At 52.5% G+C, this 26,283-nt stretch overlaps 10 protein-coding genes across 10 annotated transcripts; 5 read left to right on the top strand and 5 right to left on the bottom strand.

Moving 5' to 3' along the window:
- Positions 1-834: 834 nt before the first annotated feature.
- Positions 835-2,154, bottom strand: M436DRAFT_46856 (uncharacterized protein; the record flags this gene model as incomplete). The annotated part of the gene is made up of 1 exon (XM_013572126.1): positions 835-2,154. One exon carries the CDS (start codon positions 2,152-2,154, stop codon positions 835-837), a length of 1,320 nt encoding a protein of 439 aa, XP_013427580.1.
- A 1,028-nt stretch (positions 2,155-3,182) lies between these two features.
- M436DRAFT_46779 (uncharacterized protein) lies at positions 3,183-5,367 on the bottom strand (the record flags this gene model as incomplete). Its single annotated transcript, XM_013572114.1, has 3 exons — positions 3,183-4,881; positions 4,932-5,221; positions 5,272-5,367. 3 exons carry the CDS (start codon positions 5,365-5,367, stop codon positions 3,183-3,185), a joined length of 2,085 nt encoding a protein of 694 aa, XP_013427568.1.
- An 873-nt stretch (positions 5,368-6,240) lies between these two features.
- Positions 6,241-8,108, top strand: M436DRAFT_46424 (uncharacterized protein; the record flags this gene model as incomplete). The annotated part of the gene is made up of 2 exons (XM_013572051.1): positions 6,241-6,351; positions 6,411-8,108. Coding segments are annotated over 2 exons (1,809 nt in total), but the record flags the coding sequence as incomplete, so codon positions are not given.
- A 2,201-nt stretch (positions 8,109-10,309) lies between these two features.
- On the bottom strand, positions 10,310-11,719 carry M436DRAFT_46250 (uncharacterized protein; the record flags this gene model as incomplete). Its single annotated transcript, XM_013572014.1, has 1 exon — positions 10,310-11,719. The coding sequence occupies one exon, from the start codon at positions 11,717-11,719 to the stop codon at positions 10,310-10,312; it is 1,410 nt and encodes a 469-aa protein (XP_013427468.1).
- A 3,126-nt stretch (positions 11,720-14,845) lies between these two features.
- Positions 14,846-16,356, top strand: M436DRAFT_82004 (SFT2-domain-containing protein; the record flags this gene model as incomplete). Its single annotated transcript, XM_013572365.1, has 5 exons — positions 14,846-15,080; positions 15,307-15,427; positions 15,845-15,909; positions 15,966-16,051; positions 16,204-16,356. The coding sequence occupies 5 exons, from the start codon at positions 14,846-14,848 to the stop codon at positions 16,354-16,356; spliced, it is 660 nt and encodes a 219-aa protein (XP_013427819.1).
- A 1,178-nt stretch (positions 16,357-17,534) lies between these two features.
- Positions 17,535-19,655, top strand: M436DRAFT_72917 (homogentisate 1,2-dioxygenase; the record flags this gene model as incomplete). The annotated part of the gene is made up of 6 exons (XM_013572278.1): positions 17,535-17,599; positions 17,652-17,718; positions 17,773-17,795; positions 18,176-18,350; positions 18,444-19,045; positions 19,115-19,655. The coding sequence occupies 6 exons, from the start codon at positions 17,535-17,537 to the stop codon at positions 19,653-19,655; spliced, it is 1,473 nt and encodes a 490-aa protein (XP_013427732.1).
- A 723-nt stretch (positions 19,656-20,378) lies between these two features.
- M436DRAFT_45896 (uncharacterized protein) lies at positions 20,379-21,234 on the bottom strand (the record flags this gene model as incomplete). Its single annotated transcript, XM_013571940.1, has 4 exons — positions 20,379-20,465; positions 20,499-20,921; positions 20,976-21,001; positions 21,072-21,234. The coding sequence occupies 4 exons, from the start codon at positions 21,232-21,234 to the stop codon at positions 20,379-20,381; spliced, it is 699 nt and encodes a 232-aa protein (XP_013427394.1).
- A 424-nt stretch (positions 21,235-21,658) lies between these two features.
- On the top strand, positions 21,659-22,713 carry M436DRAFT_82001 (Aldo/keto reductase; the record flags this gene model as incomplete). The annotated part of the gene is made up of 4 exons (XM_013572364.1): positions 21,659-21,700; positions 21,753-22,108; positions 22,162-22,458; positions 22,515-22,713. The coding sequence occupies 4 exons, from the start codon at positions 21,659-21,661 to the stop codon at positions 22,711-22,713; spliced, it is 894 nt and encodes a 297-aa protein (XP_013427818.1).
- Positions 22,714-23,216: 503 nt separating this feature from the next.
- M436DRAFT_72914 (PAP2-domain-containing protein) lies at positions 23,217-24,344 on the top strand (the record flags this gene model as incomplete). The annotated part of the gene is made up of 2 exons (XM_013572277.1): positions 23,217-23,281; positions 23,342-24,344. The coding sequence occupies 2 exons, from the start codon at positions 23,217-23,219 to the stop codon at positions 24,342-24,344; spliced, it is 1,068 nt and encodes a 355-aa protein (XP_013427731.1).
- Positions 24,345-24,929: 585 nt separating this feature from the next.
- M436DRAFT_72913 (uncharacterized protein) lies at positions 24,930-25,833 on the bottom strand (the record flags this gene model as incomplete). The annotated part of the gene is made up of 2 exons (XM_013572276.1): positions 24,930-25,386; positions 25,550-25,833. 2 exons carry the CDS (start codon positions 25,831-25,833, stop codon positions 24,930-24,932), a joined length of 741 nt encoding a protein of 246 aa, XP_013427730.1.
- Positions 25,834-26,283: the final 450 nt, after the last annotated feature.

Genomic DNA, 26,283 nt, shown 5'->3' with positions numbered 1-26,283 from the left:
ATACTTCTCTCTCACATCCCCACCACTCGCTTTTTGGACCCAAACAAACACAAAAACCACCTTACATGTATCCCCAAATCCTTCCTTGTTGCAAACATCAGGTTCTTTGCCCCCCGTGTCTATTTATCTCAAGAACGTTTCGTGTGCCTTTCTACCACCGTTACTTTCACCAGCAAAGTAAATGCTTTCTTTGCCTTGCCTTTGCTGCTTTTCTCATTCCGATTATTTTTTTGTCTCTTTGTTTTTCCTTCTTGAACACTTTTATATCAAAAAAAAAGAATCATTTTTGCTATGGAACCAACCTAGCTCCTCTTTCGTTCTTTTAAGCAAAGATACAGCGAAAAAAAATCACTTATTGTTCTAAAAGTATTGCTGAGCTTTTTGCTCTATTCGATGGTGTGTTGCTTTGTCATCGCCCCCCTTTTGCCTGGGTAAGTAAAGACTGATGCAAAAAACACACTCATACAGTGAAACAGATATGTATACTTTGTTTGTTTCCAGAGTTGAGAAAGATGTGATTTATACAGCAACCTACGAGATGCATAGCTCTTAACAAACAAAACATCTTATTGCTTGGAAATTCCTTTTTTTTTTGAGTAATGGTTTTGATTGCACACAAAAAATAGGAGAATTAAGGAAGGAAAAACGAGAGGAAAAGACAGCAAAAAAGGCAAAGCAAAAAAAGTAGTTTGAACTCTTTCTGAACATTTCGGCCAAGTGCTGTATAGAGGGGGGGGGGGGTATCCGAAATCATCAAATGCCAGATATGCTTGACAAACCGGAAAAAAAAAAAAAAAACCAACATAAATTGACAAGAACAAAAACCACTACTTCTCATGCTCCAAGTTCACTCGGTCTCCGCTGTGGTCTGCCATCTCCAGCAACGCCAAAGTTGAACTTGCCCAACTCGTCGGAACTCGGATAGTACACCATCGGCGTACTCTGACGTCTGGGGCTGCGCGAGGGGATATCAGGTGTCAAAGGCCCTTCTCCATGGTGGTAAACATCTGCATATCCATCCTGTAGCTCATAGTCTTCATGGCTCGCAAACGGATTCTGATAGTAAGGGTGAGGGTAATCCTGCGCTACCGACCCGGCCAGAGCGGCAAGTGAGGGTTGATGAGACACGGGGGATCTGTCGAGGTTGCGGTATCCTTCTGCGCTGTGGCGGGGAGGAGGAGCAGGCCAGAACCCGCTGCTGCTGCGACGTCTTTGGGGTTCTTGCTCGATGGGGCTGACGGGGCTGGCGATTGTGGCGCCAAAGGAGTCTGGAGAGAAGGGCGTGGGTGGTCGGTCTTGTCTGCCGTGTGCGGCGTATTGGTCGTTGTCTTCCAGTGTTGCTGTTCGTTGGAAGGATCCACGCTCGGATCGCTCAGCAGATAGTTCGGCAGGTCCGTGGTGGTCGTCGAGTCTGTAGCCGTGGTAGCCGAGATTCATGTCATCGTCGTCGTTGGTCCATGTTCTGGTCGCGTAGCCACCACCACCACCACCACCATGAGCAGCCATTTGGGGCTCAAGCAACGGCGGTGCATCGCTACGGCGTCCATACTTTTCGGCTTCTCCGTTGGTGCGCCAGGAGGAAACTTCAGTGTCTGAAGGACTCGATGGTCTGTTCTTGAAGAATGTCCCCGTGTTCTTGCGACGTCGGTGCAGGAACCAGATCAGAAATGCTCCGATAGCAATCGCAATCGAGCCCAGAACCACGCCGAGAATGATGCCCAATCGTTTGTCTCCCGAATTATTCGTTTGTGAAGACTGCTTTGACGACGATGCGGAAGTTGCACTCGATAGCGTGGTTGATGCCGTGGATGTCAGAATCGGTCTCGCGTTCTCAGTAGTCGATGCGATTGCTGAAGAAGGACTTGTGGAAGATGGAGTCGAAAGCGAAGTTTCGATTGATGGAATGGTGTAGGTTTGTGATCCAATCACCACCGTCGTGGGCCCTGTCAGTGAAGCCAAATCGGTAGTCGTCGAAGGAGATTGACTCTGGAGCAGAGAGCCGGCTTGTGACAGAAGCGATTCGATTCCATTATGGATAGGACTTGCGTTTGCTGTCACTACGCTTTCGACAGCATTTAACAGACCGGCTGGTTGGTCGTCAGCAGCTGCGAGTCCCAACAGGAGAACAACAGCTAGATTGTTCTTGATGCCCATCTTGTGCAAAATAGGCAAGCAAGAGCTCGTAAGAAGAATAGGCTATGATCGCAGGCAGTCGCGTATTTCGGGATAACGACGTTCAGTGAGGCTAAGGATTATATGTGTTGTCTCGACAGAGTGGAAGGAAAGAAGGTGGGTTTCGGGACGAGAAGGAAGACTAGTCAAGAACAATGATGGATTGTCAAAAGTAAGAACCTGGGAATAAGCCATTGGGGCCGTCAAAAGCACTCTTCCATATGGTTCGAACCTACAGCACGTCAATTCCTCCCAATGGACGACCTGCAGGGTACATTGTGCCCCGGAAGGCCAGACCGTGCTGTAAGCGACGATCCAATAGACGAGCAAAGCAATCCATGTGAAGTTGTCCTGCCTCCTCATATCAAGCCTCTATCCCAGCCACAAGAGAGGGGTACATGTGGCGCTAGAAGCACAGCCACGTCTAAGCGTCATGATGATCATCATGATAAAGTCCTGAAAGAGAACCCACAGCGGCTCAGCTCGAGAAAACCCGCTCCAGAAAGCAGGTTCTCGAGGACACATGGAGTCACTGATCATCACTATTGATGCCATTGTGCATAGATGTGCTCTACCACAGTGTCACCATCGCACCTTTTGCCTTTGATAACGCCGGGGTTTGTTGGCTTGGGGGACAATCTTTTCGCTTAAAATGGTGTGAAGTACCATGAGGTAGGTGGTAAAATATAGGCCATGGCCCACAGCCATGACTTGTGGCTCGTGATTCGTTTTTCGAAGGCTTCCATGTCCGTCTCGAGCCCATCGCTCTCCCAATCAGAGCTTTGTGCCTGTGTTTCCCAGATATTCTGGAAACCCCTTGTTATATGATCCCTGTCTTAACACGAGCTCAGGATCTGCGGGATTCTATTGTACCGACAGGTCTTTCGAGCCAGGTCATCCTGCCAAGCCTCACGAGCAGGGAACGAACATGAACTGCATGTTCTGAGATGGTTGTACATGTTTGGTTCTCGTGGATATCGTGATATTGCATGCTATTCGACATGTTCTTCTCAGTAAGTACGTGGGTGCGGCATGCCAAGCTGCTCCTGCTGCTCGCCAACTGAACCGGTCGGTTCATGCCATGCTGGGTATTGATGTCCTGTTTGGGGTATAACGCTGTTGTAGTGTGTTTGATAGAACTCTGTGCTTTGCTGAAACTCTGGAGGGTATGTCGGAGTGATGAGTGGCTGGAGGTGTTGATGCGGGCCAGGCGGTGGGATCATGCTCTCTGGAAGAGGCCCGGTCGAATCAGAATAGTTCCAGATAGGCCGAGCAGGACCGTTCGTTGAATCTTGCCTTTTCCATACTCGTTGGTTTAGAGAAGATAGCAGGCTTTCAGTGTCACGTTGGAAACGGTCGCGCCAGCTCATATATCCCCATCGCAAACCAAATAAACCAAGGCAGTCTGTCAAACGCTTGATACAGGTAATGCTTCGCGCGAGATTCTTCTGGAAGTCTCTGGGCGTGTGAGGTGCTGGCGGTGGCGGCGCTGAGTCGATAGGGACGTGTGGTGGATCGGGGATGATGCCTGATAACAACCTATCCTCATTGCCTTGCAGCACCTCGATGAATTGGCGGCCGGTCATGTACACTCGCATTGCGTCGTAGAAACTCAGAGGAGCTGTCTTAACACGCTCGTTCGCATGAGATGTCATCTTCTCCGCGTATTGAATGCAATGTTCGAAAATAAGACTCTGCGCAAAGGGCGCCACGAATGGCATGCGCGGCGACGCAGCAAGGATGTAAATATAGGAGTAGAGCAAGTTGAGCTCGAAGAAGTTGCGAACTTGTGGACTCATGCTCGGAGACAGTCCGGCGAACCAATTCCTCATGGCCTCGCAAGATCGCCATACCAAGGGGTAAGGGTCTGACAGAGGTATCCGCCCTGATTGAAACAGCTCGGTATACCAGGCAGATTGTATCCGTCTCAAGTTGAAGAGGTCAACCGCCGGCCCGAAACTCTTGAACAGGATATGATTCGAGTCGTCCTTGGCATCTGGTGGGACCAATATCTGCGCTGTAGAGAAGGGTAGAGCAACATTTGCAGAATCGTCCGAGAACGAGAAAGCTCGCGACTGAATCAGACTCGTTGTCCTGTCAAAACCATAAACGCACCAGAAAACTCGTCTCCGCAACTCTAGCTTTGCCCTAGAGATGGAAGTGCTTCGAGGAGGATCTTGGTGGAGTCCTAAGTCAACCATGGCGCGCGAGGCTGCACCTATCAAGCCCCAGCTATCAAAGTGATGAGGATCGATCATCGAGTATTCGTGTAGCAGCAGCATTGCTTGTACACTTGCGATCGAGCCAGGACGAAGAACGTGTTCGGCATGGGCCAATGCAGCAGAGACGTGTCCGATCGCAGCCATGTAGTTGGGGTCGCCTCGTTGCTCCATACGTCCGGAGTGTGCGATTGCAAGTACCAACCTGACAGAGAAGTGATCGAATGGCGATGCCGTAGGATTGCGGGAGGTCTCCGAGTTGTATACCGCATCTATGGATGCATAGAAACTCGACTCCTCGAAAAAGGGGTACATGACAAAGAAGTTTTCGAAATAATGCCTAATGGTGATCATGGCCTCGTTTCGTGGTGGCAGTGGAGTCACAAATCCTGGAGGGAGAGAGTCTTTGGTGCAAGCGGAAAGGACCATGCGAGCATAGGACATGCTTGATGTAAATCCATAGAAGTCCCGCGCCGTGGCATTTACAGTACTGTGAAAAGTCAGCGTGAAAATGATGCACGAAAGGGTGCAATTACTGACAGATAGCCAAAATCAGACACCAGATCATCGATTTCCTGGGCTTCGAGTCTTTTTGATGTCCTATTATTTCCTTCAGAGGAAACATGTTTTTGTACAGCGCCGGCATTGGTGTGGTTGTGAGCGGCTACTACAGAAGCCTTCCTGTGTTGAGACTCTTGCAGTCGGCGCTCAAGCTTTTCTATCCTTGTTTCCAAGGTAGAAACATAGCTTCGCTCTTTGCCTCTAGCAAATTGATCGCTGGTACTTGAGCACTCGACCTGTTTGCCGGACCTTTCGCAAGCGGTACATGCCTGAGTTGATCAGCGAGACGCGAAGCAGGAGTTGGTCAAGGCAAGCTCACCGGAAGTTTGCCATCGCATTTGATTTTGGCAGATCTACATCGCGAACAGGCAGCGACGGGACGACTGACCCTGAGTAAAGGCGTCTCGAAAACCATTGGATCTCGATGACAGATTGTGGCTTGAAATGGCTTTTACGCATGGTCAGTCAGGACTTGTTTTGGCTTGCAGCTTATGCTTACCTGACGGAACACAGTCCGTGGGGTAGGTCGAGGCAGGTGACTTGTGCTTACGGACGAAGGAGGGAGAGGCCCTGAACGGTGGACCAGATGCGGCTGACGATGTCAAAAGCAGCTGTCAGAGCTGAGGCCAGGGACCAAGATGGTCGAGGGGGAGAGGGTGGTCTTGGTGGAATCGATCGGGTGCGACGCTTCAAGAGCCAGACCCCTCTCTTGCTTGTCTGGGAGGCAGCCGAGGAGCCTTTGAGCCAGAGTTTGCGCTTTCCGCACTGCTTGATTTCTTGTTTCTTTCGGACAGCAAATCAGATGGCAGAGATGGGGGCCTTCTGAGGCAGGCTTGGGTGTTTCTGGTTAGGCTGGATGGTGCTAGACAGCGTGCCGGAAGATTTGTAACGGCTTTTTCACATGGCGCTGCTGAGGATGATGATTTTGCTCGCGTATTTGGAGGCAATCAGTCTTGAACAAACCCGGGCTCGGCTCCTGACAAAGCAGTGTCGGCATGTGGTTGTACAGACAGGCAGAGTGCCTCTCGGTCGAAGCAATACCGACGACAAGAGTCGATTGAGGCTCGGGACCCTGCGAGTGTTCTTTCCTGGTCGAGATCGTCTCCCCGCAAGGACGACAGCTGAGAAGTGGATCCGCTGCGTGCAGGACGAAAAGCGAATCTGCCTTCTGTGAGACACGACGGGTAGGCGTGGGCGGGCGTCATCTGTGGCATGAGGCGCACTCCTCACGCATTACGCACCTTGTACGAGAGACAGCCATCGCCTTGTTGGAACGAGTATCGGCGGGATGCAAGCGCCAGCAGGAGGGCTGGCCAAGGGCAAAGCCAAAGACAGTGCGGCTGAAGACAGCTCGTCGCGCGTAGCACACACTCTGACGGCATGCTCACGCTGTAGACAGGTACGGCCAAGCCCATCTATACAAGGCGCCTCTGCTGTCACTATACTAAACGTGCACAGCGCAAAACACGATGCGACCCTGGCCTTCCGCGTTGCGGCCCCTGCGAGCGGACAAACTCGGTGTGCGAGTACTGGGACCCGGCAAAGGGCAAGAACGTCAATCGCGACTATGTCATCTATCTGCAACAGCGCGTGCACCAGCTCGAACTGGAGCTGGAAAAGACCGAGAACGACGAAGGACACGACGACCCCGAGGTCATGGTGCGCAGCGGCGCTGGCGTCAAGCTGCAAGAACACGATGAGACAAAGTACCTAGGGCCCTCGAGCGGCACCCAAATCACCCGTCTAGTCATGCAGCTGGCCAAACACTTCACCAACTCCAACTCGATCAAGGAGATTGTCAACGAGACCAAGGCCCGCCAGGTCAAAGCCCTGTATGCCGAAGAGGCCACTAAGCCCACCTCCAAGATCTACCCTCTGACCAGCCATGTCGCTGCTGAGGAGCTACCCAACCGTAGCCTGACCCAACTCCTCGTCCAACTATACAATCTCAAGGTCCAGCCCATGTACCCTGCCCTCCACGAGCCTTCGTTCGCAAAGGACGTCGAAGTCGTCTACAATGGCAGTCCGGATCCTTATCAAAATTACATTGTTCGCATGGTCATTGCCATCAGCTTGCAAAAGATGGATACCCAGTACGCTGGTCTTGCCGACAGTTACTACTTGGCCGCTCTTCAATATCTGGCCCCAGTCATTCAGCCTATGAACCTCAGGACCCTGCAAGCTTTTGCCCTGATTGCCGAATACTCTTTGCTGACTCCTACTCGCACTGCCATCTATTATGTCATGGGTCTCGCTGTCCGTCTCGCTCAATCCTTGGGTATCAACGAGGAGCGTACCATCACTCGCACTTCCACTGGTGGCACCGCCGACTGTTTGGAAGTCGACATGCGTCGTCGCCTCTTCTGGTGCACCTTTGTCATGGAACTCGGTCTGTCGCACGCTTTGGGTCGTCCATCTATACTGGCTACCCATCAAGACCACATTGATGTTGAGTTCTTTGAGGCTGTCAGCGACGAATATATCACTCCCGAGGGTGTTCTCCCAGGCGCTCCTAGACCAAGTCTCAAGAAATGGATCGCCATCCACTTCTTCAAAATGCGCATGTTGCAGCTCGAGATTCGAAGGAAATTGTATCAGAAGAAGAGAGCTACTCCAAAGGACGACAAGGACATCTGGTTCTTGCAGATGAATGCAAAGCTCGAATCCTGGAGAGACGCCAGTCCCACCAAGGACGAGGGTAGCGGTCTCAACAAGGTCTGGTTCATCGGCAGATACAACACCATGATCGTCTTCCTATACAGACCCTCCCCACAAGTACCCAACCCATCGGTTTCGGCTGCGTTAAAGGTCTTCGAAGCTTGCCGCTACAACATCTACCTCCAGCGAGAACAGATAGCAATGGGCAACGTTGATCTGACCTGGATCTTCACCCAAGCAATCTTCATGGCTATCAATGCTCTCTTGTGGTCGCTGTCATTCGCCGAGGTGCGCAAGCAAAATCCAAGACAGGACGTCCAAAAACACCTTCAGACTGCAATGGAAGCCATCAGACTCGGCTCCGAGCGTTGGCCAGGCGTCTTGTCAGCCATTGAGCTTTACCACGATCTGATCTCGGCCATCTTGAAGGCCTACGACAAAGATGGCGATATCCCTCTTCAAGAAGCGACCCCCTCCGACAGCGCTTCTCCCGGCAACGTCCCATACTCACCGAATATAAGTCATTCGCGAGGTGCAAGCCCTGGAACAATCTCGACCGTATCCATCGCCACTCCACCAGAGCGCATCCCCTCATTCGGCACTTTCCAAAGCACGAGCGTCGAACATCCCCCACCAATGCCCTACCAAGCATCCGAGCACCCCGTCGTGACACCACCAGTCTACCAACCCGCTCAACAAGCACCCCACCAATCCATCCCCCGCATCAACGGTCCAGAACTCTCTCCAGCCGCCTATCCAACACCCCAAACCAACGCTTCAACCTCCTACTTCCAACCCCTACCCACTCACTTCTCAGACTTACCCCAACAATCCCACTGGCGAAGCCAATACTCTTCGCCCGCCCAACGAGGCGACTCGGACACCACCTACAGCCCCTACGGTTTGTCTCCTTCAGGAACAGGCCTAGCACCGCCAACACCCTACCCAGCTTCCTCGCCTCTCTACGGACCAGGCGACCACGTCCAGCAAACCGCAGAGAATATGATGAACAACCCTGGTTTCTGGGGTCAAGACATGTCGGTATTTGGCACTGGATTGGATCAGGCGCAGCAGAGCGAACTTATGCATTCGTTGGAGACGTCGGGCATGGAGGATATCCAGCACATGATTACCAACACCATGAGGGCTTTTGGACAAAGACCGCAGCAGAACGGGTGAAAGGGGGGCGGAGGAAAAAAGCCCGCGTTTAATGAGGATTTTTTCATACGATTAGGCGATGAACAGGGATGTTCTATTTTGGCGGTTGCAGAGCTTTGATGGTTGATCGCTTGAATTTGGCTGTTCACATGCTTTTTTGATATTCGTCAAAAACGTGGTATTGCCATTCGAACGATCAGCCACCCAAGGCAGTTACCTGTCACGCGCAGGTGGCTATGACACCAAGGCGGATCGGCCTGCTCATTAGTAGGCTCTGCCGTCCATGCTTCGAGGTGTGCTCGTCTAAGCATACCAGCCACGTCCGGTCTAGCCAGTGTTCAACGGGGTCAACGTTCGCGAGAGTACATTACACAGACTCGGCACGGCGACAAGGGAGGAGAACGTTCGCAGAAGACAAGGGAGGAGACCGTTCACAGAAGACAAGGAAAGCATGTCCATCACCACCCCAGCACCCCAGCACCCCAGCAACCTTTTCAATCAGCACCCTAGAACACAAGCAATCGAGTCACAGAAACCACCAGAGGACAAGTTACACAGAAGGAAAGCCCCGCATATCGGGAGATACAAGTTTCTCCTTTTCACGATAGTTGCTCGGTCTACGAATATAGAATAGCATACATGACATCTCCCCTTTTTTCCCCCAAAGACACAGCACGTTATACCGCATTTTCTGCAAGTCAACTCGTGAAACACAGTAAAGGATACATCGTTCTTGGGAAGAGAAGAAAGTTGTTAGATGAAGAGCTGTCTGTTCGCTAGATATCTGCCTGCAAACCTTCTAGTCGTGGAGCACAGCTCAGCAGCAAAAGCAAAGGCCGAGAGTGGTGCAAACAAAGCAACAAAGCAACAGTGAGCCACTCATGAGATAAGCAAAGAACAATAGGGCGAGTGCAGACAATCCGAGGTTTGATCAAGACAAGTCATCGAAAGAGGAAAAGGAGAGAGAGAAGCTTGAGATAACATTAACCACATTAAAAAAAACAAGATCTCGAAAAGGGGGGTGGATAGATAGAAAAGGAGCAAGCAGACAGAAGCACGCGTAGGGTAACGTCCAAGAAAATTGCAAAAAGGAAAATATGTGATGTCGCAAGTATAAGCCTCCCAGAGTGGTGTGTTTCCGAAACCAAAAATCAAATCGCCGCGCGCATGTTGTAATCGGTTTCCATATCTCGTACTCGTTCGTCGATCATATGGTATCGTTCTGTGTTTAATGCAGACCAGTATTGATACTGATGATGCTGCCATGTAGTATCCGGAACGCCTAATGAGTAGCCCTGGACACGGCAGTGGTGTATGCTCTCTGTTGTGCATGCCGGCGTGTAAAGCAAAGAAAAGCCAACGCATCGGGGAGTGGGCAAAAAAGCAAAAAGCAGTGGTCTTGGGGTATGTGTATGCCGAAAGGAAATAAAATCAGATGGTCAAGATGCTGTGAAGCATTTAGGGGTCACTCAAGGTAACCCCCTTCTATTCGGACGCAACGTGTGCATAGGACCAGCCTAGTGAAGCAAGGCCGGCACAATTTAGAGGTCGTTGATGGTAAACTCGTCTTCTTCCTTGAAGACGGGTTCGTCAGCGGAGGGCCAGTAACCTTGAACGGGACTGATGCCGCCACTGCCGCTTTGAAAGCCAGGACTGAGGCTCTGACCAAAGTTGGAATGGCCTTCTTGTCCGTGTAAGGGCTCGCCAGCAAGGTTGGTGTGACCAGGGACTCGGAGACCAGAACCATGGCCTCTGCTGTAGTCCTGGAGATTGCTGGTGGCGATGAGTTTCTGCATGAGTTCACGGACTTCGGTCTCCATGCGTCTTCCATCTTCGGTCATGGGTGCAGACCAATCGTCACCTCGAGCACGGGCTCTTGCCTTCAACTCGGCGTTCTCGTCGAGAGTGTGCTTCAAGTACCACAACAAGTCTCTGGTCCAGGCAACGCTTCCGTTGAGGATGTCGCCTTTGTTAGGACCCTTGTCTTTGTCATCCATAGGCAAGCCAGTGCCAACGCTTGCGGATGTAGCTCTCCTGCCATTACCTCCGGCCAACAGAGATGTGGCCTGAGAAGGAGACATACCCGTAGCCACGATGGAGGGGGAGAGGGGAGCGTTTGTCTGGAGGTGCTTTCGAACTCTTTCGTCCTCAAGTCTGTGCATGGGGACAAGGCTAGCGAGATCCTGAATACGTTCGTTGATGTTGTCACGTCTTCTGCGCTCAACCAGGTTGTGCGATTCTCTTCTGCGCTTTCGCTTGGCCTCTTGGGTCTGGAAAGCAGGAGGATTCTCCATCTTTGCAGGCAACGACGATGCTATCTTGCCATTGGCGCCTGCATTCGAGGACTTGAGGACCTCGGTGATTTGAGGGTGCTGCTGGTGCTGCATCATGGGGTTGGATGGCGAGCCGAACGGCGAGACGTCTTGCCAGGAGTGAGGGTTCGACACATTCTCCCAATTGTTGACACTCGAGCTCTGTCTGTGACCCACGATGGCGCGAGGCTGTTGACCCATGCTCGCGGAAGGATATTCTGGCTCGCCGAGATGCAAGTTGGAGATGCCAGGAGTGTTCGGCGTGGCAGGTGAGCGAGAATCAGATATCTTGCGCTCCATCTGATGAACCTGTGGGGCGCTCAGGCCATTCATGTAACCGCCTGTAGTTGGCACACTGTACTGAGGACGGAACTGGCCATAGTTGAAGTCGTTGACGAAGGGCGACTGGATGGGAGCACCCTCTGGTGTGGATGAGTAGAAGTTGTTATTGTTGTTCAGGTGCTGTTGACCCATGGACATAGGCATGCTGCCCTGGGTAAGGAAGTGCTGGTTCATGTTGCCGTTGTTGAACTGGCCTTGGTGCATGTTGTTGTGATGGTGGCCATCATCCATGTTGATGCCATCAAGCAGCTCGTCGTCAGCTAGGCCTGAGTTTCCCATGTTGAAACTCGACGACATGTTCTGAGGGGCAAAGCTCGAGTTGAAATTGGAGTTGCCCATAGCGTGATCGCCACCGCCGTTCATGCCGTTCTGCATGTGGTGTGAGTTCATGTTGAAAGCCGATGGCTGTTGGTGATATTGGTGTGATTGGAAGGAGAAGTCGGTGGGTTCAGACTTGATGAACGGAGAGCCGGCACCAGCCATTTCGGGCTTGACTGCCAACGAATCGAACTCAAAGGGCTCGTCGAAGGTGAACTCGAGCGGCGAGTCGTGTTGTGGGTTGCGATTGTCTTGGTGTGTCTCAAAGGGTGGAAAGGTGGTCAATGATGTGGGAGCTGCTCGCGCAAGACCGTTAGTCGCACGTTCTTTTTCCGAAATGGGAAAGGCTCATGAACGTCACAAGCCTGGACCGTGGCTCCGAGGCAGCAACGAGCATGTGATTGTGGATGGGCAGGGAACACTTACAGACTATAGGCATCACTTTGGATGTATGGTGACGACGCAAGTGATTGGCAGCTGTGAGTAGTGCTGCGCTGTAGCAAAGGTCAAAGAGCAGATGTCGGGAGGCGCGATGTCTGCAGGCACAGGAACCGGTTTGCTTCAGAGGCCAAAAGATGTATTGCAAGGAGCAGTTCGGTTGGTCGAGTCGTTCCAGTCAGACCTTGTCTCAGCGGTTGTGGAATGGCTAGCCGTGTCGCACAGCAGCTGTAACGATGTCGCGGAAGGTGATGTCGCAGCTCTTGGCTCTAAGGTATTCGGCCGAGAAGTCTGCAAGTCTGTTGTGCAATAGGGTCAGCACAAGAAGAAAGATGGAGCAGATGTGGTCTGGATCTGGGCTTGAGTTATATGGGCAGTAGATGAAGCGAGCGCATGAATGCATGACGGACGCCAGTGCAGCGGCACGACCCGGATCACCGTCCGACAGCGTGTCTGCTGTCAGGGAGCAGAGCGGCTGCATACAGGCGCAACACAGGCAACACAGCCTGGCTGTCGACTCATCCACGCCCAGCAAAGAGGAGCAAGAGGAAGGGTTGGTAGGGCAGGAAAGCACTTACGTAGCAGATGTGATTCGCTCGGTCTGCAGCCAAGGCAGGCAACGACGAGCAGAGGGCGGGCAGACGGGCACAAAGATGTTTGTTGCGCTCGAGGTTGGCGCGACAGAAGGTGTATGGCGGGGCAGAAGCAGCAGCAGCAATGCGCCGTGCGACTGAAATATGGCAGACGTGGAGTAGAACACTCGCACGAGCAGGGAAGCGGCGGACGGCGGGGTGCTTTGACGCCGGAGGAAGGTGCCAAGAGAATAGACCGAGTCAGCCGGTGAGGAATGTGTCAGAGAGAAACCCCCCGAGATGTATACTCGAGAGATGGAGGGGTGGGTGGGCTTCGAGTCGTCGCTGTGTCTGAGACGGCGACGATAAGAAGGAAGGTGGTGGTGGAAAGGGAGAAAGGGCGAGCGAGGAAAGGGCGAAGGTGAGTCGAACGAGTCACTCTTAGTCTTAGCACGACCCCGTCTTTACTGTCGTTGCTTTCTCCAGACTTGGCCGTTTCAAGGCGGTCAAGGGTCAACTGTAATAGTCCGGGCGAATTGCGGCGAGGGCTTGGGCCAGGGCGATCAGCGCGGAGAATAATCAAATATCAATGATGTTGGTTTATTTTGATCGAGGCGTGTAGAGTACCAGAAGTCTGTACGAATAGGTGGCGTGCAGGATGTGGTACCAGAGGACTTGATGAACAGGATAAGTAGCAGAGGATTTGATTGCGGTCTAAGCGAGCACAAGCAGCAGCAGGTTCTCGAGCAAAGCAGGATGATGGAGCTGACCAAACGAGACTGATCGTGTTGCGCCGTCGAGGAAAAGGCGGGCTCTGTATACATATATACCCCCCGATCCGTCCAAACGCCTCTCACCCTGAGGCTCTGGCCTGTAAAGGAGGGCGGCCGTGACGACTGCACTCGAGATACCGTCTCACGCTAGGGCACGACAGAGTGACTCGTGTGCAGGACATGATCCACATTGCCGGAGCACCCTGCCTTGTATTTTTGTAAATGCCCTTCGCAGACTAAATCCATGTATGTGTAAACGGTGTCTGAGCGCGTCAAAACCTGCTGCTGAGCCACAGATAGCAGCGGCCAGCCATAGGGTGGGGCGGTCGTCCTGGCACGCACTACCATCTACACACCCACCTGGTGCTCTCTTGCACACAGGCAGCTTCGTATCTGCCTGCCCGGTCGTTGCAGCTTGCCCCAAGCTCAAACGGCGATAGCAACAACAGCAGCGATCCAGCGATCCTCGCCCCCGCCCCCGAGACAGACTTGTCAAGCATGCAATCTAACATGGTTCTTCGCTTGCGCTGACATGGTCTCGGGTCGGGGCAAGAGACAGAGCGCCCTTGACACCGGAAGGACGAGGCCGGCGACGCCTCTCATCACAATCGCCGGTGGCTGCCCGCAAAAAAAAGTAATTGCAGCTCTTTGGCGAAAGAGGTTGCGGAGAGATGCAAGCAGTGTGAAAGCAGGGACATATCGCAGAAGGCCAAGCATCAAGCCGCTAGCTCGGGCCGGCGTCGAGTGGCTTGAGCGTGCGTGCATGATTGGAAAGTTGGGGTGGAGGGCTGCGCGAGTGTCGTCTTTGCCAGTTGGAGCTTGCGCTCTTGAATGCCACAGATTGCGCGCGACCAAATCACAAGGAGCAGAGAGCTTGTCCGGCGCTGCCTATTTCGACACAGAGAGTCACTTGGGCCTTGTTTCCGCCGATCATCTGCACTCTGCACGCAATCCCGCCCGCGCTTGCAGTGTCAACGAGCTCCGTCCACTGGCCGCGAGCTGCTCGTCATCGTCGTCGTCGTCGTCGCCAGGCCTGCAGCCTTCGACCACTCCCTCCACTCCAATCGGTAGTTGCGGAGCACTGCTGTGACGGTTACGCTTCCCAAGGACGCCCACGCGCTCTCCCGCTCCCTGCCGCACGCCCCTGCAGCAGTTAGGCTACGCTACACGGACTCGTCTTGCTCTCCGTAGCAGCCTGCGCCGCTCCAGGTGTCCTGTTTCGCTCAGCCTGTCCGTCCTGGCCTGTCCTGTTCTGTCCTCCGCTACACCCATTTCCTGCTGTTCGTTGAACCTGCACCCAACGCTCCTCGGTGCCCCTCGCCATGGCCTCTTCATCCTTCCGAGACTCGATGAACTCGCTGGGCTGGAGCCGCAGAGAGCCCGCGGCTATACCTGCAACGACTTCCAACTCCTCGACCCCGTTCCTTGGCAAACTGCAGTCGCTCAATCCCTTCGGACAAGGAGGCTATGTCAGACTGCCTCTGTACGAAAACGAGGGACCAGGTGCTCCTCTGCCCGCCCGCACCCGACGCGAAGAAGAAGAAGGGTGGTTTGCGCGTACGTGCCTACGTTCCGTCTCGTTTCTTCTGATATCATCACTTTCCCTTCACCATGGTCCTCATCGTATAAATGGTGCACGAGGGGCTACATAGCCCCGACCCAATCTACGCCCACTCGCGCTAAGGAGGCTCTGTCTGGGAAACCCAAGTGACCATGCCAGAGTTCCTGCGTTTCCTGAGCTGTCCTGCCTTGGTTTGTGAGCACCGCTGACTTGACATTCCAGTTAGCCGTTGGGACCGCTTGCTCGTCTTCGGGGCCCTCAACCTCGCCGCAATCGCCCTTTTCGTCGTATGTTTCACTCTGATGCCGGTCTTGAGCCTGCGGCCTAGAAAATTTGCAATCCTGTAAGTCTGCTTGATCAAGGTGGTGTGCGACCAAATTGCCGCATCATCGCCATATCTCTTTTTTCTTGTCCCTCGCCCTTGTCAAATATCATCATACCACACTATCGTCCTTCGATATGGCGTTTTCATGCAGCCACGCGCGGTGGGGTCGCCGAATTACTCGCCACTCCGCCTAGCTTCGAGGTCTGGTCATGCGGCTGCTCCCATGCCCTCCCTTAGTTCCCGCTCCAGGGCACGAACAAGATTGCTAGCGCCTTTCTTAATCTTCTCGCCAGCCATACATTCCAGGTGTGCGGCCACCTCTATCTCGACTCCGCACTGTCACTCGATTTAGCTGCGTTTCCTGATCGCTCCAATTACTTCTCCTGCTCGCGCTTGCTTTTACGGCCGCTACGGATAAGGCTAACGAATCACCAGATGGTCCATGGCTTCAGCTCTCTTCCTCAGCTCCTGGGCCGTCATGATGGGCCCATACACATACAGTGAGTTCTTGTTGCCTGATCGCGTCGACTTGTAGATCTCCCTAACGGCCGTACAGTCAAGCACCTGCTTTCGACCGAGCGTTTGCCTTTCACCGGGACCTATTTCGGTTCCATTGCATTGACCTTGTACTTTGCGCTCGGTGTAAGTCGTGTTGATTTCCGTTGTTTACTCTATCGCAAACCTCAGTCACGCAGACAAATTGTGTACTTGTATACAATCGCTGCCGTCTTATTCGTCATGTCCTTCTGTGACTCGGCATTACGAAGCAATGTACACCTGCTGACCACTCATAGATCCGCAGCACTCTTCTGACCTTGATATCCGCTATCATCCAACTCGTCTGCCTGGTGTGGTATTTGGTAAGCTATTTCCCGATGGGCTCGACCGGCCTGCGCTTCGCCGCGAGATTTGGAGGCAGCCGCATAACCGCCTGGATGAACGAGTAATCAGCACATCCATCTGTAAAATGTGGTCTTATTCCACGAGATTATTAGCGTCCGGTCAGCCTCTTACCAATCTTTTCTACGTTGCTTACTGTACCTTTTCATGCGCCGACATTGTGGCTTGACGGCTGTTGTGCCTTCTAGCGCATTTTTAATTCGTGCCCGTCTGTTCGCGTGCTGCTCCTGATTCAGCCATGTCGACGAAGGAGCGGCCAGAAGCAGAGTTGAGTGCTATGCCGAGACAATCCGCTTCCCTGTTTGGGGGAGCACTGGGCAACGGTTGATGCACGTACTAAAAACACGACGTACCCACAGTCCCTTTCATAGAAGCACCAGTGTAGCTCATTTGACCATGGCGTTCGACGAGCTGATGGCTGACTGAAGGGGCGGTGCGCGGGCGATCGAGCTTGCGCAAAGCGATGACGATAGTCGAGAGCGTTTGATCACCGTCGACGCTTAAGCCGCAGGATACCTCTGGCCAGTCGCGTCGATGGTCGACTTGCGGTGAAGGGGCACGGGACGCACCGACGGCGAGCGGTTGCGACTCCGAAGGGGTTTGCCTTTGGGATGCAAGATTGAGTTTGCGCCATGTCCGTGATCTGGTCCAAATTCTCCGTACCCTTGCAACATTCTGCCAGGGTTTGCTTGAGATGTGTGGATGCACTCCATCAGGCGCCGTTCGAGGTCATAAAACAACGTAGACCATTATCCGCATCTCGATCACATTAAATCAAATTGCCTCGGTCTGACCATTGTATCGGCAAGTAGCCGTCTATGCAATCATGATAACAATTCGAGCTTCAATCAAACTCGCGATAGTGGTCTGCGCACGCGGTCAGAAGGACAGCGGGCTCTAAAACGGCCGGACCAAGATTTGGTAACAGTCAAATCCGACTTCACTTGGAGCACTTTGGTGCCATGGATACTCCGACACGAACAGATGGTATACGATGCAAAGACCCGTCGACCACATGAGTTCTGCGCCCAGAGACCAGCCATGACTTCGGCAGATAGTTTCGGACCCCTCTGGCCGACTCGACCCCACATTACGCCCCACTATACTCCGCGCCAGTGGAGCTCACACGGTTGTTGGAAGCATTACGAGTAGAAGACAACATCACCCCTTTCTCTCTCTTCCTTCTACTTGCAAGAACAAACTTACATTGTTTCGGTCTCTCAATATGGCTCTCGCAAACAAGAAGGTGGAACAGCTCGATCGCCCTGACGAATACCAGAAGATATTCCAGTAACCAAACCAGCCCGGTACCTCTGCAAATCAACGCTGACCACCATGCAAGCTGGGCAGAGACACAGAAAGATGGCACTGTACCTTCCTTTGCAACCCGCAAGAATGACCCTTATGAGGCAAGCATTGCTCGCTTCAGTATGTCTCGGTGAAATTCACTGACGCCGTTGCAGTACCAAGCCGGGTTCAACAACCAGTATGATATGACCCTGCATTGAGAGGAAGTTCCTTGTTCTCGGTTCATTGGCAAAGCGTGATCCCAGGAGACTGCTTGATTGTATACAGACAACCTGTAATGCAGTGTGATGGGACGGCTCAAAGGCATGAAATCCGAACATTCGGGCTCCGTGAACTGCGTTCTGCAGCCCAACAATCCTCGAGGCTTGAGAGGCTGCTGCAAGGCGGCCAGTCTTAATTGGCAGAACGCCTCAACGTCCTAGGTGTCGGACTTCCTATGCCCCTTGCTGCTCTGCCTTACTGTCCTGATCCATGGAACGCTTTGCCATTGACTCGGGTTTTCGAGGACTCCGTCATCGTCATTCTGGACACTTTTGCTGATACACGTGTTACTTCTAGCTTCGAATCTGAGGCCGTACCCGGAACTATTCCTAGGGGTCAGAACAGTCCTAGATGCGTGCGATTTGGTCTGTACGCAGAACAGATGACTGCTTCGGCATTTGTTGCTCCAAGACATCTGAACAAAAATGCTTGGCTCTACAGATCGCGGCCAGCAGTCGCACACCAGGGGTTTGTACGTCTGTCTCAGCATGAAACCCACCATTCTTAGACCTTCCCTGTGCGGACGCATGAAAATACAGAAGTTTGATCTAACTCGACCAAACAGACCAACTTGCCTGACAACACCAATACTGAGGCCAACTTCCTCCCAATCAACCCGCGCGTTCATGTCTCGCCGACTCAACTTGCCTGGCTGCCCTTTGATGTTGCTGAGACCAAACACGACTTTGTGGATGGTCTGGCCTCCATCGCTGGATCGGGCGACCCAACCTTGAGGGAGGGCATTGCGACACACGTCTTTACAGCTAACGTTTCTATGGACAACAAAGCGTTTGTCAACTCTGATGGCGACTTTTTGATTGTGGCTCAGCAGGGCGCACTGGACATTCAAACCGAGTTCGGAAAATTGTACGTCCAACCAGGCGAGATTTGTGTTATACAAAGAGGTCAGCGCTTCAAGGTCAACGTCGAAGGACCAACCAGAGGCTACATTCTCGAGGTTTGGGGTGCAAACTTTGAGCTGCCAGAACTTGGAGCGATCGGTGCCAATGGATTGGCCAACGCTAGAGACTTCTTGACCCCGGTTGCGTACTACACGGTCACCAAGGACGACCCGTGGAAAGTCGTGTACAAGCTCGGTGGCAAATTCTTCGAGAGCAAACAAAACCACTGCCCCTTTGATGTGGTCGCCTGGCACGGAAACTATGTGTATGTTCTTGTTCTTCCACCCTCCATTTTTACGGCCGCAATTGCTAATCATTTCCTTCGCTCTACCAGGCCTTACAAATACGACTTGACCAAGTTTGTCAACATTGGAAGCATCAGCGTCGATCACATCGATCCATCCATCTTTTGCGTCTTGACGGCTCGCTCGCGCGACCCAGCAGCCCCTCTAGCCGACTTCCTCATCTTTTCTCCTCGCTGGGATGTCGCCTCAAACACGTACCGCCCACCCTACTACCACCGCAACGTCGCTTCCGAGCTGATGGGTCTCATCTATGGCGAATACGCCGGCCGCAGCGACGAGTTCCAGCCTGGAGGTGTCAGTTTCGAGTGCGGCATGGTGCCTCACGGTGTGGCATATCAAGAGTTCAAGGCCGCTTCGGCTCAGCCTCCTCCAGAGATGCGTATCTCTGAGGGTGCAGTAGCGTTCATGTTTGAGAGCTCTAGGCCCTTCACCGTCACTGATTGGGCTATGAAGAGCGACAAGCTTCACGAGCATGACCCAGCGATGTGGGATGACCTGGTGGACAACTTCAGCAATCATAAAGACGAGGTTGATGAGATATTGAAGAAAGCGGGGAAGCTGAGCTTGTAGGCGTATGCATTTGATTGTAGTTTGATTGGTCGCAGACCCGATGCAGATTTTGTTTGGTCGATAGGTCACTTTGCCTAGCTACTTTTTTGCATGTGAAGGCTCTAGTCCCTTTTTCCGTTAAGCAGTCTGTAGCTCGTATTCCTGATCAATGTACTTCGTGTTATGCGCTAGGCAGATATACGAAACACAGTAAGTGACACTTTGACAAGCTCTCGTCTATTTCGACCCTAGAACCAGAACTCTTCTGATGGGTGGCTGTGACAGGTTTTGCTTTCTCTCTCTCTCTCTCCATGTTGCTTTTGCAGCGTGCAGCATGCATGATGGCGTTCGTCATGGCAGACCTGTTTTCGTATCACATATGGCTCATTTCCCTGACGTGCTCCGAGTCCCGTTGGGCGCATGTGACGAGGCGACTCAGAGGCGGCCGCACTGCTGAGGCCTACATGCTCGAGCAACTTTCCGCACATACGCCATACATATAATCTGACAGCCAATCATTCGGATATCGCGAACCGCACGCGTTATTAGAGACACGGCAAGGCGGTTTGCTGCACGCAGCCGATGTCAAAGTCGTTGCGCCGTTTCCTGGTCCGCGAGTGATGGGCGACGGGTTGGCGCAGAGCATGTCTCGGGTGTCTGGACGCCGCTGCGTGACTGCGGACAGCGACATCGCTGGTATCACCGGTTCCAGTGCATATTTTTTTGTTGACTTCTTCGCTTGGATCAATCGTCGTCGTCGGATGAGTAGGCCGCGAGACCAAGTGCTGCAGCAGGTGCCGGGGCTGATGAAGCGGCAGCGGTCGCTGGTGCCTTGTCAATCTTGTCCGAAATGGCCTTGTCTACGCCCGCGACGGGTAGCTGCACAGATTTGACCGGCTGATTGGCAGGTGTAGGAGCGGGACTCGACAGTGACGGAATTTGGTCGTCTGATACTGCTTCTGCTGGTCCTGCGTCAGAAGTCATCTGGGCCATTGATGAAGAGCTCTTGCGCAGCTTGAGACCTGCAATGGCTTCCTTGTCTCGGGTTCGTTTTCGCTTGCGAGCATTGAAGGCCCAAGTATCTGCTTCAGATTGGTTGCTCGCTTCAGGGGCATCTCCACGGGAAGCTTTCTCGGTATCCTCTTGCTGGCGCCTGAAGGCTTCGAGTCGCTCGGCAGTCTCCCTCTTCACGGCCTCCTCCTTGGCCCTCGTCGATTCCATCACCGTGTCCAGAAACTCGACCTCATCTTGATCTAGAGATCTGAATTGATTCTTGAGTTTAGCTGCCTGTAGGAAGATCTGTCAGTAAGTGCAAGGTCACAGCCCAGTGCTTTCCATTACCTCTTCGAAGGCCTCCTGCTTCGCATCTGGACAACATCAGTGACCCGTCCTGCAAGGATGACAAGTTTCATCAACGATCGATGTTCAATCACACACCTTTATTAGCCTGAAGGACCTCGTACAAGCTCTTTCCTCCGTGCTGTCTGGCTTCGTCTTCCTTCTTCCGTCGCGCAGCTTCAATTGTCTCCTGTGCCTTCAGCCATTCATCGTCTCGCTCAGTAGGTTTGTCTACAGTTCCCCCCGAGACAAAGCGCGACATGATCAAAAGGTTCCAAGCAATGCACGTTAGAAGAACAGCTGGACAACAGACATACAGTGTATTGGTGTTTCAGGGTTCGGCCAAAAAACTGAAGCTATGACGGCGTTTGCCAAGCAAAGATGGCGCACGAGCTTCCGGAGCTGATTGAGCCGCCGGTTAAATCCCAATGGAGTAGGTGGGTTGGTGGGGTTGCTGATGGTTGGCAGGTACAGGCGCCGAGTGTGGATAGGCATGGAAACAGGCTGAAAACTGTACGAATACTTCGCCGCATCATGCCCCGCCGGATAGCGCAAGATAGGTGGAGAACGAGGTATTCGGGTGCTCTTAAACATTTCTTTCAGCTCGCAGCAACTTTTCTTCCTTCTACTCACTACTACCCTCAACTCTTTCCACCTTACAAGCACCATCACAAACACCCGCAATCATGTCTAACGAGTGGACCAAGAAGACCTTCACCCTTAACACCGTATGTTGCAGAATCCAATTCTCACAAAACGAGATGAATTGACAAGAAGCAGGGTGCTAAGATTCCCGCTGTCGGTCTCGGTACCTGGCAGTCAAAGCCCAACGAGGTTCGCGAAGCCGTCAAGGCCGCTCTCCTCGCTGGCTACCGTCACATCGACACCGCCCTCGCCTACGGCAACGAGGCTGAGGTTGGTCTCGGTATCAAGGACTCTGGTGTCCCGCGTGAGGAGATCTGGATCACCACCAAGCTTGACAACCCATGGCACAAGCGCGTCGAAGAGGGCATCACCTCTTCGCTCAAGGACCTCCAGACCGACTATGTCGACCTTTACCTCATGCACTGGCCTTCTTCCACCGACCCCGATGACTTGAAGAAGCACTACCCCGACTGGAACTTTGTTGACACCTGGTAAGAAATTCCGATGAAACTTGCAATTCGTAATTCGGCTTACACCCAAACAGGAGAGAACTCCAGAAGCTGCCTGCCTCTGGCCGCGTCAAGAACATCGGTGTCTCCAACTTCGCCATCAAGAACCTCGAGATCCTCCTCAAGGACGACTCCTGCAAGACCGTTCCCGCCGTCAACCAGGTCGAACTCCACCCCAACAATCCCTCCCCCAAGCTCATCGAGTACTGTGAGAAGAAGGGCATCCACTGCACTGCCTACTCCTGCCTCGGCTCCACCAACTCTCCTCTCGCTCACGACGAGGTCCTGAAGAAGATTGCCGAGAGCAAGGGCAAGTCCACTGCTCAGGTCCTGTAAGTTTTGAACTCATGTCCCTACCAACCAGACTCAGGCTGACATAGGTGAACAGTCTCATGTGGGGTCTCCAGCGCGGCACCTCCGTCATCCCCAAGTCGGTCACCGCCTCGAGAATCCAGGGCAACTTCGAGCTCAACGGCTGGTCATTGACCGACGACGAGATGAAGCAGCTCAGCAGCCGCCCCGACCGCTTCAAGGTCTGCGGCGACTCCTGGTTGCCCGTCAAGGTCTTCTTCGGCGACGACGAGTAAACTTCTTCTCTTCAGCTTGCTGGCAAGCCACGACTTTCTTAAATACCTTTGATGCCGCTTGCAGATGATACCTCTCCAAAATTGAATTTATGATTTTTCTACATGAACAATTTTTTATTTGTTTGCCATCAACAAAACAGTGACGTGTGAGGGGCCGCGTATTCGTATGGCGTTGGGCACGCGACCAGCCCTTGGCGGCAAGGCGCAGCGCCCTTGTCAACAGTCTTGCCTTCGTTCATCTCACTGATTGAGCAAACGGATCTGACATATCCGCTGTAGGTCGCCTGTTCTTGACGAAACCTTGTTGTGTTTGTGTGAGCGTATAATCAGAGCTGTTTTCCCGAGTCGTGCGCCTTCTTCTCTCTCATTTCCTCACTTCTGCATGCCTTGCACACGACCACTGTTGGCAGCAAACGTATTGTGCTATTTGTTCTAGTTTCTTGTAATATCGACATAGCGCTCTCGCGACACACTGGTTTAGTCCTTCTCGGAGATCAATCAACATGGCGATTGACATGCCACCGACCAGACTAATATTAGCCTACGTGCTCGATTGGGTCTTGCTCATGTGAGTGCCCACTCTCTAGCTCTACCAACCTCTACCACATCTGACTCCTCGACCAAACAGTTGCATCGTAGCAGTCGCCGGAGGAATAAGTTTCGTAACACCCTACCACCGTCCCTTCTCCCTCATCGACCTCGCCATCAGTTATCCCTATGTCGAAAGCGACGAAATCTCCACCGCACTCCTAGTAGTCCTCTCCTTGATCCTTCCTGCCATTGTCATCGCCATCGTCACCGCTCTCTTCGTCCCGGCCTTTTCCGTCTCCAACTTACGCAACCAACGATACTGGAAACGCAAACTTTGGGAATTCAATGCTGGATGGATGGGCCTGGGCCTCAGTTTCGCCCTTGCCTTTTTCGTGACCACGGGAATCAAGAATTTGATCGGCAAGCCCAGGCCGGATTTGCTGGCGAGGTGCCAACCGGATTTGAATGATATCGCAGCTCACGTGGTTGGTGGCTACGGTCAAGACATCTCTCAGCGCTGGACGTTGGTTTCGTCCTCCATTTGCACCACCATGGATAAAAAGCGATTAGACGAAGGCTTCCGCAGTTTTTTGAGCGGGCATTCGTCGATGAGTTGGTCAGGGTTGCTGTATCTGTCGCTGTGGCTGGCGTCGAAATTCAACATGCTGATTCCGTACTTGGGTCACGGCACTCCCAGCAAACGCAACGAGGAAGACGAGGAAGATCAGCAAGAAGCCAGGGAACGCGCAGCCGCACCGCCGGTCTTTGGCGCCATCATCGTTCTCATCCCCGTCTGTCTCGCTTTTTACATTTGCTCGACTCGCTACGTGGATTTCAAGCATCAGGGCATTGATATCTTTTCTGGCAGTGTGTTGGGGATTGTGACTGCTTGGATTGGGTTTAGATGGTATCATGGCAGTTTGACGAGGGGCCAGCCTTGGACGTGGAGTCCGAGGTCCAAGGATCGCGCTTTTGCGGTTTCGAGTGGGACGAATGGGTGGACTAGTGGCGAGGGGATTGTCATGAGGGAGAGGATGCAAAGGGGGAGGGAGATTGATGTTGAGGCTGGTGGGTCTGGTGATCCGATTGTTAAGCCGTGAGTCTCGTAAACCTGAAAGAGGTGGAGGTTACTCATAACCCAGACATGAAGCGATTTGAAATAATTGGCATCACGGACGAAAGATTGCACCTCATGCCTACCTACCTACCTCCAAAGTGTTGCTTACTCCGAGGATCAAACAAGCGACTTTCACTTCAGCAAGCTCCTAGGAGTTTTATTTAGAGCGATGGTGGTTTGCTGGTTGGGCCAGGCTTATACGCTTACTGCGGAAAAGAGAACTTGATATCCATATGTGTCCTTGATGAGTAAAGTGTAATGAACCTTCTGTCGATAGCGTGTGTTTACTTTGTGATTTTGTCTTGCGCAGGACTGACTCCTGCAGCAAAGGAACGTGCAACCCAAAGTCGCTGGTAGTTCAGGTGACTGCAGTCTCTCTCTGTCATGTGACCTCCTTATACGTCGTCGCTGCTCATGATATTATTCCTCGAGTAGATGTAGGAGGTCCCTACTCAGAGGGCAATGGGTTGGGAAGCCGGTCCTTCGATGGCATCCGACATGTTCAGTAAAGTCTGCTCTTCGATATCGTCGTAGTCGTCATCATCATCGCCGTCCAGACCCACGTGTATCAATATGTAAGCCTGAAGGAGCTTTTGAAAGCGTCGAGAATCTTGTTGAAGTTGTGGAAGATAGCGTGATCCTTTCGCTCTCTGTCGAATGCCGTAAGAGCTTTCGTATCGTCGTTGTTCAAGGCTGCCTTCTCCTCGATTGTCATGAGGTCTGCGATACTCAGCATGGTGCGTACTAATATATCATCGTTACCAATCTGGTTGCGAACTTCGGCACCGACAGAACTACCGGCCCTGGCGACAACAGATCCAATTCGACATAATCCAAGTATAGCGCTGAGCTTTGTTGTGTATCGACTCTTCTTGGTGACGCGTCGCGCAATCTTTGCAATCTCCGTTTCGACCAGTTCGGCTGCCTCCCCTGCTTTGTCGTACTGCCTCCGTTCACTCAACCCGGCGTATTGTTCGTTGATGATATAGTCGACCTCCTGTACGTGCATTTCAATATCAAGATTTCTGGAAGTGGTTGCTGCGGGAGTTTTAGGCAGTTTGGGACCAGCCACTTGTTGGGCTTCTGTAGCCTTTAGTTCTGATCTGATTGGAGGGTTAAGTCGCTGCATAGTCTTCCGTACCTTCTCATCCTTCTTCGCAAGTTGTATATGCGTCAGTTCGCCCCCACAGATCGATATAGACGAGCTCATTAGAGACTGCAGTATTGATCAAGAGCTCCCATACATCCGACTCGTCCATATCTTCGATGGGCTTTGTCATAAACTTCCGTACTTCTGACTCGTCGAGCTTATCGACGATCGCGGTGATCTGCGCTTCAGTTGGACTGCTTTCATGTCGTGTCCAAGATTGATCCGCGAGATCTCTGTTTTGTGGTAGGTCTTCTGTGTCGTAGGGTCCATAATGAACAGGGGATTCGATGCGTCGTCGCTTGTTGGTTGTTGGTGTTGACATATTGAGTGCTGGTGTGTGTTGTTTTGAGTCTAATATCTGATTATATGCTTAGAATGTGACTAGAGGGTAGTGATCGGTGGAGGAAGATAAAAAGCGAATGGACGTGTTCTGGTAGACGCGCCGCGCGACACTTTCGTCATTCACTCAAAAGATGCTGTCCAGATCACCCTGGCTGTACGTTGGAGTGTGCAACTGTGTGCTAATCTGCCTCGCACTCTTGTCCTGTAAGCTTCTCGTCGTCTGCAGAGTAATCAGAAAGTTTTATCATCGCTGGTCTCACTTCTCTGATCACACAATTGCTACTGTGTACCGAACGGATGGAAAAACTGCCTTGTGGCAGATAATTGCTGTGAGTTTGGCCAATTTGACGATGATTCTCACCAATTCTGATATACTTACACGTCCACAACAGATAAACATATCGAGACCCACGTACATAGCTCATCTCGG

Source organism: Aureobasidium namibiae (genome assembly GCF_000721765.1).
Source record: "Aureobasidium namibiae CBS 147.97 unplaced genomic scaffold scaffold_8, whole genome shotgun sequence".
Lineage (NCBI taxonomy): Eukaryota > Fungi > Ascomycota > Dothideomycetes > Dothideales > Saccotheciaceae > Aureobasidium > Aureobasidium namibiae.
Note: the sequence above shows the minus strand (reverse complement) of the source record. Positions and strands in the feature narration are given on the sequence as shown.